Raw genomic sequence first — 18000 nt, 5'->3', positions numbered from 1 at the left:
GTAAACGATTGGCTCGGGTGGTTAGCGAGTGAGAAGATATATAACAATTTTTATAAAAAAATTATGCCATAAGATACATATTTATTAAAATTTTCAACTAAATTTTTTTACAAAGTAAGTAAAAAAAACTTGTAATTGATAATGGATGATGGGTGAGACGTGAGTGTTAAGCAGGTGATGGGTCAGATGACGGGTGAAAAAAATCTCATCCGCATCCAACCCATCCATCACTCGCTTCATCCGCCACTCACTTTTCATTCGTATATTTTGAGTTCTCACCGATTTAATAAAATCGGATTAAGCGGATGATAGATTATTCATTATCCATTTGCATCCCTACTTCTTTGAATTTTCAAAAATATTTTATCTCCTCTCAAAGACTATACCACTTGGATTAAGTAGTGTATTTCTTATTGACAAAAATTCTAAAAGGGCTTACTAACGTCTACAAAACTATTAAGAATGAATAACCCACATGTGAGGTAGGAAATAATTGTCTTGTATTGAAGAATTAGAGAGATTAACTAACATATATAAGTTGGTGGGTTATTTCACCTATCACCAATTGATTTTAGGATGAAAACCGGTCAACTTTATATGTGGTCACTCTCTCCTCCAACATGGACTTGTATACAGATGTTTGATGTTAGGTTTCACATCACATGAGTCTATGAAAATTAAGTATTTAGCATGATTTTAACAATAAGAAGTTTTTTTTTTTTTTTTTCTGGCGAAAGAAAGCCATGTATTATTATTGTGTTATGTCTATTTTCTCCTTTGAAAAATAGACTAAAGTAATCTTCGTAAATCAAGTACTTTATTAAATAAAGATCGTGCTTTTGTTTGGAAGATTATTTTATCAGGAGATTTCTTCTTCTGGAAGAAGATTGCTTACGTTTCTCAAATCAAGATAATTAAATAGATTTCTTTGTGAAACTACAACATAAGAAGCTGCAGTAGCACATTGGTCAAATCTTATGGAAAAGATTCCAGGTTCAAATCCTGGCTGTAGCAATATTTTTTTCATTCAAGAAACACTTTAATTTTGTACAATTTTTATGTAGTATATATCGTTGGTTTTATAACAATATATATATATTTTAAATATACTAAAATCTAATGGAGTAATATTAAATTTTTTAAAGTTGTACGTTGACAAATTTGAAAGTCAAAGTATTGCAACTAAAAACGGACGTAGGTATGTGTTAATCGTCATCATAAAGTGCTAGATACTTCATATGATATAGAGTAGAGACTTTGTGCAAATAAACAACTTACAAATATAGTTAATTTTTAAAAAATTATCGGTGTGTCCAAGCCCGACTAGTTACAAATAAGTTTGGAATCAATTTGATAGTTTTTTTTAATAAAATATAACTAGCCTTATATGCATAGCATGCGAACTCGATTTCACTGCTAATTTAGTTACATATTTATATTTAATAAAAATTTGTAAAAAACTAATATTAATAAACCAATAGAACAACATAGATTGATTATAACCATACTTTCCAATGAAATCCTCCTATACTACACTTTTCTTTTTTCACGGGATATAAAGAGCATGACCACCAATGCCGGAAAAAACATGTCATTTGCCTCTTTCATCAACTTCATCTCTCATCTTACCAAAGAGGCAAAGATGATCATGAGCCATTTTGACAAACGACTTCAGTCATAACAAGAAAATAGAATATCATCCCAAAAATAAAAACACAAGTATATAAAATTTAAAGAGATAATAAATACTTTTAGAAATGTGTGAAAGTATGACAAAATGGATTTTTATTTTTAGATCTCAAAAAATTATGACCGTTGGTGATTATTTTTTATCTTATTTTACTTTGTAATTTTTGAAATATTTCAATTACAAACTTCAAATTATACATGGATCCTCCTTCACTTAATCACTTACTCCGTGACTTGTTCCATGACTTAGATCAATGGGATGATCAAAATTAGAATACCAATATATCATGGATGATCCAAATTGCAATACCCAAAAAACGACTATGATTTTTACAACAACCCCATGACATATTTTCATAATCGAAAAACATGAATGTCATTGCTCTTACACTTTCTTATTACCACTTTAGTCACACTATTTTTCCTTATCCATTTAGATATTATTCTCCTCTCCTTATTTGTAATCGAATACGAAAAAAATCTAACGGTAATCCGTCATCATACTAACTTCTACACAAGTTCTCTCTCTGTTGAAAAAGGTGATGAAAATTTGGTGCTACAAAATTTGGTGCACCAATGTAGCACTATGACTACAAGTCTACAATATAATTTGATTATTGATATGATAACAATGCAGGTTGAATGATACAAAAAATCCAGGAGCTTAGAATCCATAAATTCGGAGAGAAAAAACAGGAGATAAACTATTCAAAGACATGTCCCAAGATCACCATCCACCTATCAATCATCATCCCACAAACCAAAAAACATGCTACCATTACCATACTAGTTCTTTTGTGGTGGTCCACAACGGTAAAATCTTAAAAGTTGTATAAGAAAAGAAAGTTTTGCAGGCCTGCTAGCTGAATTTTGTACCAATATCTCAATTATTCATCAAGCATGCATTATATCATCACCAACATTTTTTCTTTGATGCTATATCTCTAATTTTATAGAGTAAAAGTATAGTATAAGTGCTTCTTTGGTCCATACCATATTTCATGCTTAAGGCAAATTAAAGTAGCCTTAAGCTTGTTCCTCTTATATATTGCTTCTCATATTGGTCTAATGGTCTTCGCCCTGTTCGTGGCTCGAAAATGGGTTGTGTACGTGTGCGCGTGTTGGTGGTTGTGGTGATTGTTGCGGTTTTTAGGGGTTTATGTGAATGCAAATGTGACATAAAGGGAATATTTAACTTTGGAGATTCAAATACTGATACTGGAGGATTTTATGCTGCATTTCCATCTGAAAGAGGACCTTTTGGTATGACTTTTTTCAAGAAACCTACTGGTAGAGCTACTGATGGAAGAGTCATTGTTGATTTCTTAGGTAAGTTTTCTAATTTTGTTTCAATCATGTGGTGTAATAGACAATTATATATGTATAACGAAGTTAGTTTAATTAATTAATACTCTACCCGTTTCTTTTTAATATACACACTATTGTCTTTTCTATTCTTGTTAACATGTCACATCTACTTTATATATCATCTTTTTCCGCCCATGTCATCCACTTTTTAACATTTTAACCATTTTTAGTTACATTTTCTCATCTTTCAGTTTTTCTCTCGTAATTCTGTACTTCCTCCATGATTCTTCCCAAAGTGATTGAGTAAAATAAAAGGAAAATGATTGAAATGATCCTTAATTGTTGATATTTGTACTTCCTAATCATGTTGAAATGATCCTTAATTGTTGATATTTGTACTTCCTAATCATGTTTTAAGATATAGCTGTTCTTGCAAAAATAATGTATTACTGCATGAAATTGGCAATAATTAGATAAGGAATTAGGTAGTTAAACAATTATTCAATTAAGTGCTCTTACCTCATGTTTTTTTTCCCTTAATCAGCACAAGCTATTGGGATACCATTTCTAAGCCCGTATTTGAGGTCAATTGGATCCGATTACAGACATGGAGCAAATTTTGCAACATTAGCATCTACTGTTAGACTGCCAAACACTTCCTTATTTGTCACTGGAGTCAGTCCTTTTTCTCTGAGCATTCAGCTCAACCAGTTAAAGGAGTTACAATTCAGAGTTCTTGAATTTTCTAACTCTACTTTTAATTATGGTAAGAATATCATTAGGTTCTTTCACATGATTTGTGTATTCTTAATCAAGATGTCTTGGCAAACTCGTTAAAATTGAGGTGCTGTGAATGATATGTCACAAGTTCGAATTCCCCCTCTCCTTTTTTTACTTTGTTGGGCATTCGTGGCTCATATGAATAAAAAAACATAATTTGTGTATTCAACTATCCATAAATCTTTTTTTGCTCGCTACATCAAGAATTAAGTATGGATATGTAACATAACTTGTTCTCTTCACCTAATTTTTTACTAATTGACTTAAAACTTTTTTTAATCATAGTTGAATTTCATTGCTTTTTCAGTGTTTCTACAGATTTTTTTAATTATTGGAGTGATTTTTACGTAATATATACTAAAGTTGAAGTGAAGTTAATAAATGAAACCACAAAACATATACAGGTAGAATTTATATAGAAATATGATTTGATTGATTAATCTGAGATTTTGTAGGGTACTGAAGTAAATGCAATACAATAATGTCAAGATTTTTCTCAAAGATAATATAGAAATGCTCAAAACTTAACTTAATTCCGAAAGTGTTTAGTTGTTTTGAGATAACCTAAGACTAAATTTCGCCTATTATTTAAGGATCGGAAGAATAATTATCATTAAGATTAATATTTTACTAATTGAAACTTTTTTTTTACTAGTGCCAAAATTGTCCACCCCTCTACCTTCTATAGGCATATTTGAAAAGGCACTCTACACATTCTACATTGGCCAAAATGACTTCACTGGAAATTTACCATATATTGGCATCATTGGAGTAAAGCAATATTTACCTCAAGTCATTTTACAGATTACTTCTGCCATAAAGGTCAGCCACCCTTCATGCAATGGGCCCATATACTATTGGTCTTATTCTTTGCTCAAATATAAAAAACTTTGGCCCATTTACAAAGCCCACTTAATACGTTCTTCTTCAACTTTGATAATAAGATGAAATAATTTGGTTACAGGAACTATATGGTATAGGAGGAAGAACATTTTGGGTGCTTAATCTTGCACCAATTGGTTGCTACCCCTCCTTCTTGGTGGAGCTTCCCCATGAAAGCTCAGATCTCGACGAATTCGGCTGCATGATTTCTTACAATAATGCTGTTAAAGATTACAATAACATGCTTAAGGAGGCAATGCAACAAACCAGGGCACTTCTTCCTGATGCTTCAATTATATATGTGGATACTCATTCTGTGTTACTTGACCTCTTTCAACATCCTACATCTTATGGTAATATCATATTCATACTAAATGCGTGCTTTTTATTAAGGAAAAAGCTATATGCAATCCTAAGGGCTGTATATAAGAAGCTAAAAATGGAAATAAGTTGTATTAATTGATCATTTGTTACGTTGGCTGATGCAAAATTTTTCCATAAATTCACAACTTATTTCCATTTTAAGTAGTGTATTTATGTCTTACATGCAACCCTAAGCGCTGCATATAGCATAATCCTTTTATTAATGTTATCATGAATTGCTATATTTATTATTTCCAACTCATTTATTAGCTTAAGAACTATTAGTGTAGATTTTTATAAGGATTAGATCATGGGTTTGAATGTGATACTAATAATGATTAGGAAATTAAAAGCCAAATTGAATCATATGATAATGAGTTAGATTATGATGGTTATGGCATCTAGCTAATCTATAATTAATTATAGGAAAACCTTTCTATGATAGGTCATGTGAGTATAGCAACCTTGCATCAGCTATAATGTCGTTAATCTAGTCTTAATCATGAGCAAGACTCCATAACTACTAATGAGTAATGATGTATTTACTAAACAATGGAACAAAACTAGTCAAATACTTCATATGTATGTATGACGAATGATGTATTTTTGTAATCACTTTCTAGACTTTAATAATTTATTAGTAAAAAATTTACAACAATTTATGTTATTAGTTGGACTTTATTTCAAAAGTAGTTTAATGTATAATAAGTATTTCCTTTAACGTCGTAGTAATATTCGCCCATTTACAATAAGTGGGTAGCTCTTTATAAATTTCAGGAACGTCATAGTAATATTCAATAGTATAATACTCCCTTCGTCCCATAATATAGTGCTTACTTCATTTTTGGTGGGTCAAATTTTAAAATCTTTGACCGGATATTCTCATTTAGTCATTTGTATATATATATAAAAACATATTCGATCATGTGGGATCTTGTTAGATTCGTCTCAATGTATAGTTTCATAATATCAACTTTTTAAATTTTTTATTAATACGGAATTGAAGATTAATGAAGGTCAAAGTTACGTCTTGGCGACCGTGTAAAAAAGAAATAAGCACTATATTATAGGACGGAGGGATTATAATAGTAAAAAAAACAAACAGAGGGAATATTTTAAAACAATTGTTGAAATTATTACTTCCAACATATGGAATTTTCCAAATTATTAAGGTAAATAGTCATCTTAGGCAATGTATACATGTAACTATTCCTACACAAATAGATTGATAGAGAATACTAGTATGATCAAGTATCACTTTGCAAGAAGTGCTAGTCAATATCAAGTCATAATCATGTCATTATTATCAATAATATTATACTTTGTGGAGTAATTATCATCTACTTTGTCAAAAGAACCTTTCTTACTTTTTTTCTTTTTAATTTAATTATAGATTAACTAGTACTGATTAAAAGGTTGATCTTCTTTAATTATATAATGATATGATTTCCTATAATGTGACATTTGGAACAGGCCTAAAGTATGGAACTAGAGCATGTTGTGGAGAAGGAGGTGGACCATATAACTTCAATCCTCAAGTATATTGTGGGAATACTAAGCTCATCAATGGAACTACTTTAACAGCAACAGCCTGTGAAGATCCTAACATGTATGTTAGTTGGGATGGTATACATGCTACTGAAGTTGCCAATAAGATTGTCACTTTAGCCATTCTTAATGGCTCTTACTTTGATCCTCCTTTCCCTCTTCATCGCGTTTGTGATCTCCAACCCATCGGATAATTGATTTGTTAGGGCATGTTCGTTATCGTTTTCTGTTTTGATCAGTTTTCGGATTTTCAAAAACTAAAACTAGTGCTCCAATATGTAAACTAAAAACTAGAAACTGACATGATAACGAACTGAATACTAACTTATTTGCAATGATTCCCTCCTAGATCAATAGTTGTATTAGCTGTGTTTTAGTGATTTTAGGACTATTCAGTGTTTGCCAGATATATGATACATTTGGTGCATGCATGATATATGGCATCCACTAGAAGTGTGTTAATTATGATGATCTTTCTGGTACAAATTCTTATATCTAAGTTTTGTCCTTGGAAATTGTTGATGAAGTTAAAAAAGTTTGTCAACATGACTTTGTTTAATTATTTTACTTTCAAAGTCATAATAGACTAAGTGGACAATTATATGCTTGTCTCTTTTTGATTTTCCAGATAAGTACTTAGGTACTTATGCTGGAAATGATGGATCTGTTCTACCAAACTGTTTTGTTTTTGTTTCCATTTTTTGTCATTTGTACGCGAACATTAAGCCAGCTGCTGGTTTTGTCCATATAGAATAAAAAAACATACCAAATACTTATGTTTTTAATCCATATGAGCCACGAAGGCAGTATAAAGAAAGGGAGAGGGGATTTGAACCTATAACATATTGTAGGTAGCACGCACCTCAATCTTAACCACTAGGCGAAGACATCCTTGATAAAAAAACATACTGAATATGATAATGCATTGTTAATATGAATAATCTTTGTTGAATAATAATATGAACCTAAGGAATATCACAATCTAATAATAAGATATAAGCTCCCAAAAACAAATAAAAAGAAGATAATAATTTACAGTTTCTCATGAAGAACTTGCCACACTAAAAGTATTGGACACTCATGAAACAAAGCTAATTATATCCTAATTAAAGAAACAAATAACATAAACAAAAAGAAACAAATTTAAATGAGAAAAATCTGAATACTAAAAACTGAGGATCAAAACTTCAAGGAGCTAAATGATTCTCAAGGATAGCTTGAGTTCTAGTAACAGGAGCAAAAGGAAGCTTACTATTTCCAATCCATTTTACATCAAGAGATTCACTTTTCTCAGATGTTCTTTCCATTCTTTGAATCTTCCTTGACACAAATGATTTGTAACCAACAACAATGCAAAAAACCAACAACATTAAACCAATCATTCCACCCGCGAATCCTACAACCCACCACACCCATAATGCAATCCTTTTCTCTGTTTTCCTCCTTGTTTCGCCTATAGAAGATGACAATGGCGAAGGTGAAGTTGAAGATGAAGGCGGTGGCAGACCCGAATCATTAACTTTAGGCATTGCTATAGCAAAATGCCCTACACCTTGTGATATGCATATATTAGGCTTTAACATATCTGCTAATTCAACTACACCATTTAATAGATCAAACCTGACACATTTCTTAAGCTTATTTGAAGTATTATTCATTACATTAGATAAAATTTCCCCTAGAGAAAACTTCACCTTAATTGCTTCCCCTCCTATTAAGGTAACATTCAGCCTTTCTAAGCTCGTTTTTCCACTTCTACTCGAAGCATTATATACCGCGAAACCAATGATTTTGGTAACAATTGTATACCCAGGTAAATCAAAATACTGAGATGACAAATTTCCTAAGTTTTCATACATGAATGCTAATCTTTTAACATAAGGTTTTGTGATTGTTTTTGGTGGTAAATCAAAAGAACTAAAATTTGCTCCTTTATACCATAAAGTACTGCTTCTTAACCTTAAAACTGAAACTTTCATACCAGAAAAATTAGCTGGGAGAGAAATGTTGTATAGAAGACCTGTGTGAGGTTCTTTAGGTAATGAATTTGAAGAGTAATTATAGAGATAATCATCTAGATTAGTAGGGTAATTAATGTGTGTAACATTTTTTATGACTAATGAAAATGATGAACAACTTAACAAATTTAAGATCATGATCACCCATATAGTAGGAATTGCATACCAGTTTATAATGTTGAAATCTGAACCCATGGAAACTTACCCACATTCTGGGATTATTATCCCTTAAAAAACAGGGTTAGTAATGCTTAATTACTCCATAATCTTCCCCAAAAAAAGATGCAATCTGTAAAATTTCCCCTGAAAAATCTCTGATTTCTGTGTTTTTGATCAAAATGAAGATGGGAATTTTGATTTGATGTGTTTTCAAATGTGAAAAAGATGAGAACTTTGAAGTGTGATCAGAGTTTTTGTTGGTATCATATGATGAAAATGGAAACTTTTTTGCTACAAAAAAGGAAAGAGAGAAATTTGTGATAAATAAGGTAATGAAAAATAGGAGAAGTTTAAGAAAAATAAAAGTACTTAATTTAAGTTTTGTACTAAATAATTACTAATAGTATAATTACGTAGAGCAAGGGTTATGCTAGACTGGCAGCACCAGAGAAGAAAAAGGGAGAACTTTTTTGAGTTGTTCAAAAAAAGTTTGGTTTTTATTTCTTGACTGTTAGTCAGCGAAGAATACGGATGTAATTTACAAACTAAATACAAATTATTATGTGAAATATATAAATTAATATATATAGGTTATGGTTTGGGTGTGGGTGGTTACTACTTACTAGTATATTATATGCATTTATACAAGTAGTTTGGTACATATTATAAGTTTGTTTGGTAGATGGATGGATTGGTGATGAATAAGAGAATATTGATGATGTACGATTTGCCTTTAATCATTTCGTAGATGAGTTTATATTTGATAACAAAGGTCCAAGCTACATTAGTTTAATTTGTTTGAACAAACACATTATTGAGGAGCTACTTAAATTTTCCCTATATATTACTATATTCTTTTCCACTATAAGATGAAGTACCTTCCTGAATTGGTACTTCGCATAAGTATAATCAGTCAAATTTACAGGTCAGATTTCTTGATGTTGTATATATAATCTGTTTCTGTCTAGATATTAAGGTTAATGATCAGTGCTGAGCAGGTCCCTAATCCAATAATACGATTCCTGAGCTGGTTATCTGTCCATCGGAATCCTACAAAACACGTTAGACTGCCCCGGGGTTGTTCCGAGATCGCCCCTCCGACGCTCAAGTCAGTTGATGATTGAGGTAGAGAGAGAGTCTAGAGTGAGAAGTTATGGTTAGTTAGGTAATAATTCAATACCTTTTCCTTGATGGGGCAAGGGATATTTATAGCAGTGAGAATTTCTAGGAGAGGGCCTTTTTGATGGGAAGGGCCTCTTAGGGATTGATGGCCTTGTTTTTTCTGGAAATGATTCCTGTAGGCCCCTTGGGGGTCCAAGAGACTGCTAGCCACGTCATGATAAGTGGGACCCACAATGCTTATGTGGCGATGCCAGCTGGCGCGGGACTCTTAACTGGATTTAAGAGGCCCAAACATAATCTAATTACATTTTCATTTGCACCAAGTATATGTATGGTGGATTTTGGTCACAAAACAGCTTCATATAATCATACTCCCTCCGTCCCATAATATAATGCTTGTTTCTTTTTTCACGGTCTCCAAAACGTAACTTTGACCTTTAATATCTTCAATTCCTTATTAATAAAAAATATAAAAAGTTGATATTATGAAACTACACATTGAGACGAATCTAACAAGTTCCTACATGAATATGTTTTTTTATATATACAAATGAGAATATTCGGTCAAAGATTTTAAAGTTTGACCACCAAAAATGAAATAGGCACTATATTATGGGACGGAGGGAGTATAAAGATTTAACTTGAGCATCATTGTCGTGATTATGATAGATGACTGGTTATCATCTTCTTTTGTTGCAAAAATTCTCATAGCATATTCCTTCAGTGTGGCTAACAATATATCCTCAACCTCAAGTCAAGGTAGCATTGTGGCAAGAGGAAAAGACTTGTAGCTAGCAACCTCATCTCGTCACCACGACTCCACGAGTATAGGTGTGGCAATTTTTGATTTACTACTTATAAGTGGAGAATAATACGTCAATTTAAAGGGTTATTCACTTATAAGAAATAAATTATTAAAATAACATTTTATTATAGTTGAGCTAAATTTCTCTATATTAATATCAATTTCTAGTGGATGTATTACCTACTGAAAAAAATTATTTTTGTCCCCTCGTGATTAGTATAAGCACCATTTGACTCTAGTAACCTTATTCGGACATGACCATAAGCAAGTTTGAGCTAATACTAGTAATTGGTACAAGAATATGTAACTCTACAATAAGTCAAGTGTATTTAGATCGTTAAGATGGATTGGACACGTCTACATGAAAAACACTAATCCACCATAAAATGCAAACTATCCCACAAATGTTCAATTTAATTGTGTAAAAGCATGTATAGAATTGCTCCATATATTCATTGGGCATGACAATTTTTTTATCTGACACGGGCTAACTATGCATAATATTGTCTTGTGTCCTATCAATGCTTAGGTTTAAGTCATGCTTATATCAACTTACGGTGGTAATGTGTATTTATCGCCGTAAACTTCATACAATAATGTATACTATAATGAATCTTACATCGAGAATCAATGTTGGCCTAGTGGTTTTGTGGTTGTAAGGCCATCCTTTCACCCCTGTGAGAGAGGTTCGTTTCTCACCCCTTTGCAAGAAGGATTCCCAATTCCCCCTTCTTTGCAACAAAATTCTCCTTATCTTAAAAAAAATTAAAAAAATAAATCTTACATACATGAGGTATATACCTATATGGCTATATCCACTTAAAAAACTCCCAACAATTTTCCCTCCTATATTTGATTTTCATCAATCGTAACTAAAAGGAGATTTATTGTCATTTATTTTTTATTTTTTTTTAAAAGAAAAGGGATTTCATTAATATTTCGCCAAACGGCACTTACAAGTCATTTCTGAAAAACATAAAATTCTAATAGAAATACATATCACCCTAGAAATGTAAACATCGCAGATTTGACTTAATTTTGCCTTAATAAAAATCTTCATCTGAAGCAATGCAATCTGTGAGTTCGCTCTGGTTCGGCATACGATCTGCAGATGCGGAAATTTTGGGATGAACGTCCTCCAATAGTCTTCCATAATTTTACAGAAGTTGTGAAACCATAATTCTTGAGAATAATTTCTCATACCTAACCATACTCACAACTCCCATAGGGGAGAAGGAGATTTCCAAAACAGAAACTAAAAACCCCATAAAAGGGTTTGAGAAAATCTCATAAAGAGATACTAATTTATTGAACAAAACAAGAAAATGAACTAAAAACTGAAAATAAAAGGGAAAAAGGGGCTTACCATGGATGAAAACATCCATGGCAGCCCCCTAATTGATGAAGAAGGGGTAAGGGAGGCTAGGGTTTTAGAGAGAGAAAAGGAGAGGGGAGGCTAGGTTTTTCAGGGAGTAAGTAGTTATTTATTGTCATTTATTAATTTGTTGGCTTAGAGTAAGAAAGGAACCTTTTAAGTCTAAATGTTGTAAATGAATTCATAATTCTTGAAAATCACTTTGACGTTGACATGGTATAATTTCAAACTTGATTAAATACTTAATACAATAATTTAAACAGTTTAAAATAACTTTTTATCATTGAACAACATATTTGACCTATACTAGTTGTTACACTTTGGTTCTAGAAAGAATCTTACAAGTTTGCTCGATAGCTTTAATATATGATTTATTTATAATTCAATAGAGTCACAACTGTCTAAAATATTCAGCCTTTCAATAGTTTCATTCAATTTTTCTAATATTCAAAATATATTAGAAAACCATCATTTCTAATTTCATATAAATAATGACTTACAACCTAATGATACAAAACAATGAATCAATGATGCACTTAAAAGTTCAAAGATCACCCACCTAAACAACACCAAACATACACAACCATTTCATTGTCTCAAAAATTAACCCATTTTTTTTTTGGATTGTTCTTTAAAAAACCCTTCACTAATTAAGTGAAGGAGAAGTCAAACGTGGATTTTAAGATAGGAAATCATCCAATCAATACTCCACTTCACTCCACGTGTCACTCAACCATCCATCTTCGTTAAAAAAAGGGCAAATATCTCATGGATATGCTACGAATGGTGGAAAACCAAACTGAAGAAACACCCAACAATACCCTAATTTCAAATAATCAAATTTCTGCAAAATCAAGAATTCCCACTTCCATTTTCAAGCACCCATCTTTTTTTTTTTCTGGAGAAAAAAAGATAGCCTGAAAAAGGGCTTTTTTTTTGGTGAAGGAGGGTAAAAATGGCAGCAGCATATGCAGGAACATCATCTTCAATGGCCACTGCAACAACTGGGTTGTTGCCACGTGTCCAAGCTAACCAATCATCGCGCTTTTTAGCGTTGCCTTATCTCCCTCCTCGTACCTCTACTTCATCTTTGAGGATTCTATCCAACAATTTATCTGGTATGTTCTTTGAGGCATTTTGTCGAACACCTGGATGACTTGTAGCATTTATGAACTTGTTTAACATTCTTGGTTTTGGGTTTTTATATGAGATTAATTGGGTTTGATTTTTAGTTTAGATGTAAGTGATGAAATTGAATTCTAAAGTTACTGTCTTTGAGCTATATGCGTTGACTATTGTAGATAACTGTAATTGCGCTTCTAAATTGGATGAAAATTGGTAATTTTTTTGTGTATTTGGTTATTTTCCTCCAAATTAGTTATGTGTTTTAGGAATTAATTATGAATTTATTTGTTGGAATTTAGTATTATGAATTTAGCACTATTTATGGGGAAATAGTAAGATTTTCACATCCTTGCCTCAGCTGATATTGCTGTAATGAACTATTGAGCTTTGAATGTAGGGTTGAAGTTGAACATGGTGAGTTATATACTTAATCAAGATGACCATATGCAGAAACCAATATGAACTTGTTGGTTTCAAAACCATCAGTTAGTTTGAGTTTAGACATCAATATATAAGAAGGTTCAAATAAAAGAGTGTATTTAAGCAGCTTGAATGTAGGCGACTAGGTGTTAGTTTGAGTTTAATGTCGGAAAACTGAACTTTAGCTACTTTTCCAGCTTGTCGAAATTGGTGATGATTTCCTATCTCAACAAACACATTAGCTATTCCTTATTTTGATATTGCCATTACCATTGGCAGGGTGTAGGATTTTTGAAACATGTGTTGCCATACCTCTAGTCAGTAAGGCGGTTGTTATCTTTGTGACATTAAATTGAAGTGGTGATCTAACAGTATATCTTCATGAATTAACACAGTGGTTAAAGAGGAATGATAACAAAAACTAACCGCTGATGCATTTTAGTACTAGTGTATTGTGCCTGTAAGTAAGCTTTATTTGAATCTGTTTGCTGAATGTCTTTCTATGTTCACTTGTTGTGCTCTAGTGCCTCCGTTCTTGCAATGTGCTCCAAATTAATGATCCTGCTCTTGAATCTGTGTCATCTATGGGCTATGGCCCTATCTGTGACTGACCAATCTCCTTTGCTTGCATTCCTACTTCCCAATCCGCCCAACTTTTGTTCCATCTCGTATTCTCTTAGCTATGTGGCTTTCCTGGTCAAAAGAACTACCGTGCATGGTATCATTTTGACAGCTTTCCTTGAGTATGCTTTGAATTTCCATTCCTCCTTCCTTCTATAGGTGTTGGCTGGTTGATTTTGACAGTGTGAATCCCTCTAAAGTTGACACTTGACGAAAACCATCTGAAAAGTTACTGGCAAATTTTTAGCCCTTGAGTATCTTGGTTCCACTGACATTTTAACAATTGCTAGACACTAAACTCATTTAGGTTCCAAGAACCAAAATATTTCATCTCTGAAAATGTGGTAATATTTTAAAAAAGGGCCTTCAAATGAAACTTGCACTAGAAATTTAACAGCAAATCTTTCTAACTTAGAAATAGTTAGAATGAGTAATGTGCACCCTCCACCGAACAATATCTTTTGTTTAACGTTTTAATCCCCATTCCAAATTCTTCTTTCTTCAACAAAAGTGTATTCAATCAATTATCTCTTCCTATCCCCATTATGTTATTACAGTATTGGTGAAATTTCACTTACTAGTTATATATATATATGTGTGTGTGTGTGTGTGTGAAAATTTTCCTTCGATGTTGTCCTTTAGACTGAGGATGAATAAGTTTTTGTAGGCCCTCTAGAATGAGTGATGTTGATATAGTAAGTTCGTAACAGACTAACAGGTGGGTAAATAATTTTGACCATGGGGAAGATGCTTTTGTTCAGATCTGTTGCTATGCTCTTTGGCTGTAAAAAAATTGCTCACGTATGGAGAGCCATATAATTTTGATTAGTGAAAATATGTGTAGATCATGATTCTCATTCCTAGCTATGTCAAGCTTATTAAAACCAAGCTGAGCTCATTTATCTCTTGTGAGAACTTTTATTCACTGTTTTTTTTTTATCTCTCTTATGGCGTGGTTGTTAGAATGTCCCAACTCTGCTGGCATGGCTTCTTTTATGTGTAGCTGCCACTTAAACCATTTCTTCTTTCTCTTTGCAGAGTCAAGGAGGTTTTCTTCACTTCAGGTCAAGGCTACCTCAACAGACGAGGCCTCCTCAGTTGATACCGGTGAATTAATTAGTGACCTGAAAGAGAAAGTAAGTGTAAATAATGACATCTAATATAACACCTACTGCTTTTGTTTATTGTTTGTTGATTGTTCAAAAGGTTAATCCTTTCTTCTAATCATATTTTGCAGTGGGATAAAGTTGAAAATAAATCCACAGTACTTCTATATGGTGGTGGGGCAGTAGTTGCAATTTGGCTATCCTCTATTATTGTTGGTGCTATTAATTCAGTCCCTCTGGTATGTGATTCTTTCTATACTACAGTATGTCTATTCCCCTACTTGGATCTAATCTCCTGAAGCCTGATTATGTACTAGAGTATTTAGATTGGGTCAAAGTATCTGCTTTACGAGTATTCTCCTTCAGTTATAATTTCATTTGCATCCCTTTCCTTTCACTTGAACAGCCTTCTTATCTGACAAACCAAATGAAAAATTTATCTTCAATAGATTCAAAGAGTACTTGATTTTAGAGACATTGGAAAATTAATACCTTGCAATGTTTAGTCCAATTTGATGCTTTCTCTTCATCTGGCTGGATTCTGAAATGTATTTGCCAAGTTAGTGAATGAATCAGCTGAACGAACATAAATAAGAGGAAGCAAAGACTGTAAAATCTTGCCAAAATAAGGTGCACTATATATACACTATCGATGAGCTTATTACCGGGTTTTATTGGGATAACTTGAATCATAGGGTTGAACTGAAGAACAAAGCTGGCCAAGTTCTTCTTTTAATTGTTTGAGAAGTATGTTGATATATAATTTGCATGTTTTGTTATTATCAGCTTCCAAAGATCATGGAGTTGGTTGGGCTTGGATACACTGGATGGTTTGTTTACCGATACCTTCTTTTCAAGGTAAAGTTCCTGTTTGTTTGTAATTATATAAGCTGCCTACTTTTTTTTATCTTTAACAACTAGTAACTCTTCTTAATTTCTATGTCCAATAAACATCTTCAACCCTGCCTTCCCTTCCATCTAAAGTTAACATCATTTTTTCCCATCCTTATCAGTGGCTTCGCTTTCACTATACTGATTTAATGCACTGAGGCTCTGAGAACATTAATATACATGCTAAAATCTGTTGGTTATATATGGATTTTTAGCTGTATGGTGCATTTCTTTCTTTTAGAATAGGCACAACGTTTTTCTCCTTTTTGATAGAGGGGGATGGTTCTGCTTTGACATCTTGCTGCCGATATAAACAGGCTTATCTTAACAAACAGATTTTGAAACAAATATTGCAGCACTGGAATAGTGGAATTATATTTCATAAAAGCATGCCATCATGATGGTTGCTTATTTTTTAAAAAATCCTCTGGCCTCTTATGTGTTTCTGAAATTCTTGAGTAATCAGATCTGTCGGTGGAATTAAAAAGATTTTGAGCCAAAGCGAAAGTGCTTTCTCATTTCTACACCCAAAGAATGCAAGTACTAAATAATCATGATAAAGCCTTGTTGGCTTGTTCCCTGTTCTCTTCAACTGTTCTTTGCTGCTTTACTGGTGTTTTTGTCATATGCAGTCACTAATTAAGTCTGAATCTACAAATCAAGATTGTTATTTTTGCTTATCAAAACTGTGTTTGTTTACTGAAATCAATATTATAACGCGATGTTATATTTTGAACATTACCTGGTTGTAGTCCTGAAAGCAAAATGACGCTAGTACTTCTTTTATCGTGTTCAGACTAGCAGAAAAGAACTAGCAGAAGACATCGAATCGTTGAAGAAGAAAATTGCTGGAACTGAGTGAAATCTGACCCAGCTACACCTGACAAGCAAATCTCAAGTGAGAGGAATTGGTTCCTCCTATCCATGTTGTATAATAGGCCATAGAGCTACTATGTACTCCAATTGCTTCTGTATCCAGTTATAGTATTGGAATGTTGATATGAAATCTACTAGTAGTATTTTTATTGTATTTCAAATGGTTTTTTGTGGCTCTGTTTTTCCAATTGTAATTTACAGCAGTGTTAATTAGGCTGAAATTGCATGATTATGGACCCTTCTGGTTGCACATGGACACAACGACACAATATTATGATTTATGATCTATACTTTAGTACTACCATTTAGCACTTGCAAATTCTGGGTCCATAGCAATATTATGATCTATACTTTCACTAGTAGTCTAGTACCATTTAACAATATGTTCAACAGTACAAGGCATGAGATCTCTTGAGACATCCCTGTCACAAGGAAACAGTCCACAAAGCAAAAGTTCTTCTAGCAAGTAAGGTCTAAGGGGTGAAATAATTCTCCAAATGTTACCTTTTCGAAGTGTAACGAGTAATTTGATACAATTTAGCTACTAAGTCTTATTCAAATCGAATTGGCAATACTATACTAGATCTATATAAATGGCTTTGAACCGTATATTAGACACTCAACAATACCTTCAACTCTACATCTATTGCTCTTCAGAAAATGAAATTAACAAATCAAGAATGCTCATTTAGCAAACACAAAATGATTGACATCAAAATGAGCAAATATTTTTAACTATGCTGATCTGTTTCAAGTTAAACGTGACATAAAGAATGCACATCACACAAATCACATGTGAGTTACTTAACATATATAATATACACAAGCGCAAGAGTCAAGACATACTCATTTAAGTTGTACAACGTAGGTGTATACTACATATGGCTATTTTGATAATCTATTTATTCAAAG

General features: G+C 32.6%; 3 protein-coding genes across 3 annotated transcripts; 2 read left to right on the top strand and 1 right to left on the bottom strand.

Annotated features, from left to right (window-relative positions):
- Positions 1-2307: 2307 nt before the first annotated feature.
- On the top strand, positions 2308-7056 carry LOC104886713 (GDSL esterase/lipase At4g01130). The gene is made up of 5 exons (XM_019247943.3): positions 2308-3018; positions 3542-3763; positions 4433-4599; positions 4742-5012; positions 6496-7056. Exons 1-5 carry the CDS (start codon positions 2787-2789, stop codon positions 6762-6764), a joined length of 1161 nt encoding a protein of 386 aa, XP_019103488.2. The 5' UTR covers positions 2308-2786; the 3' UTR covers positions 6765-7056.
- A 411-nt stretch (positions 7057-7467) lies between these two features.
- On the bottom strand, positions 7468-9146 carry LOC104886723 (uncharacterized). Its single transcript, XM_010671208.4, has one exon. The coding sequence runs from the start codon at positions 8781-8783 to the stop codon at positions 7758-7760; it is 1026 nt and encodes a 341-aa protein (XP_010669510.2). The 5' UTR covers positions 8784-9146; the 3' UTR covers positions 7468-7757.
- A 3684-nt stretch (positions 9147-12830) lies between these two features.
- LOC104886732 (protein CURVATURE THYLAKOID 1A, chloroplastic) lies at positions 12831-17242 on the top strand. The gene is made up of 5 exons (XM_010671220.4): positions 12831-13167; positions 15254-15351; positions 15453-15560; positions 16108-16179; positions 17009-17242. The coding sequence occupies exons 1-5, from the start codon at positions 13005-13007 to the stop codon at positions 17072-17074; spliced, it is 507 nt and encodes a 168-aa protein (XP_010669522.1). The 5' UTR covers positions 12831-13004; the 3' UTR covers positions 17075-17242.
- The last annotated feature ends 758 nt before the right edge of the window (positions 17243-18000 follow it).

This window comes from Beta vulgaris, chromosome 1 (genome assembly GCF_026745355.1).
Source record: "Beta vulgaris subsp. vulgaris cultivar EL10 chromosome 1, EL10.2, whole genome shotgun sequence".
NCBI lineage: Eukaryota > Viridiplantae > Streptophyta > Magnoliopsida > Caryophyllales > Amaranthaceae > Beta > Beta vulgaris.
Note: the sequence above shows the minus strand (reverse complement) of the source record. Positions and strands in the feature narration are given on the sequence as shown.

Coding starts and splice junctions, on each gene's coding strand:
- LOC104886713 (XM_019247943.3), top strand. CDS start 2,787: ATGGGTTGTGTACGTGTGCGCGTGTTGGTGGTTGTGGTGATTGTTGCG. Junction 3,019..3,541: donor AGTCATTGTTGATTTCTTAG/GTAAGTTTTCTA, acceptor TCCCTTAATCAG/CACAAGCTATTGGGATACCA. Junction 5,013..6,495: donor TCAACATCCTACATCTTATG/GTAATATCATAT, acceptor CATTTGGAACAG/GCCTAAAGTATGGAACTAGA.
- LOC104886723 (XM_010671208.4), bottom strand. CDS start 8,783: ATGGGTTCAGATTTCAACATTATAAACTGGTATGCAATTCCTACTATA.
- LOC104886732 (XM_010671220.4), top strand. CDS start 13,005: ATGGCAGCAGCATATGCAGGAACATCATCTTCAATGGCCACTGCAACA. Junction 13,168..15,253: donor TCTATCCAACAATTTATCTG/GTATGTTCTTTG, acceptor TTCTCTTTGCAG/AGTCAAGGAGGTTTTCTTCA. Junction 15,352..15,452: donor TTAGTGACCTGAAAGAGAAA/GTAAGTGTAAAT, acceptor CATATTTTGCAG/TGGGATAAAGTTGAAAATAA.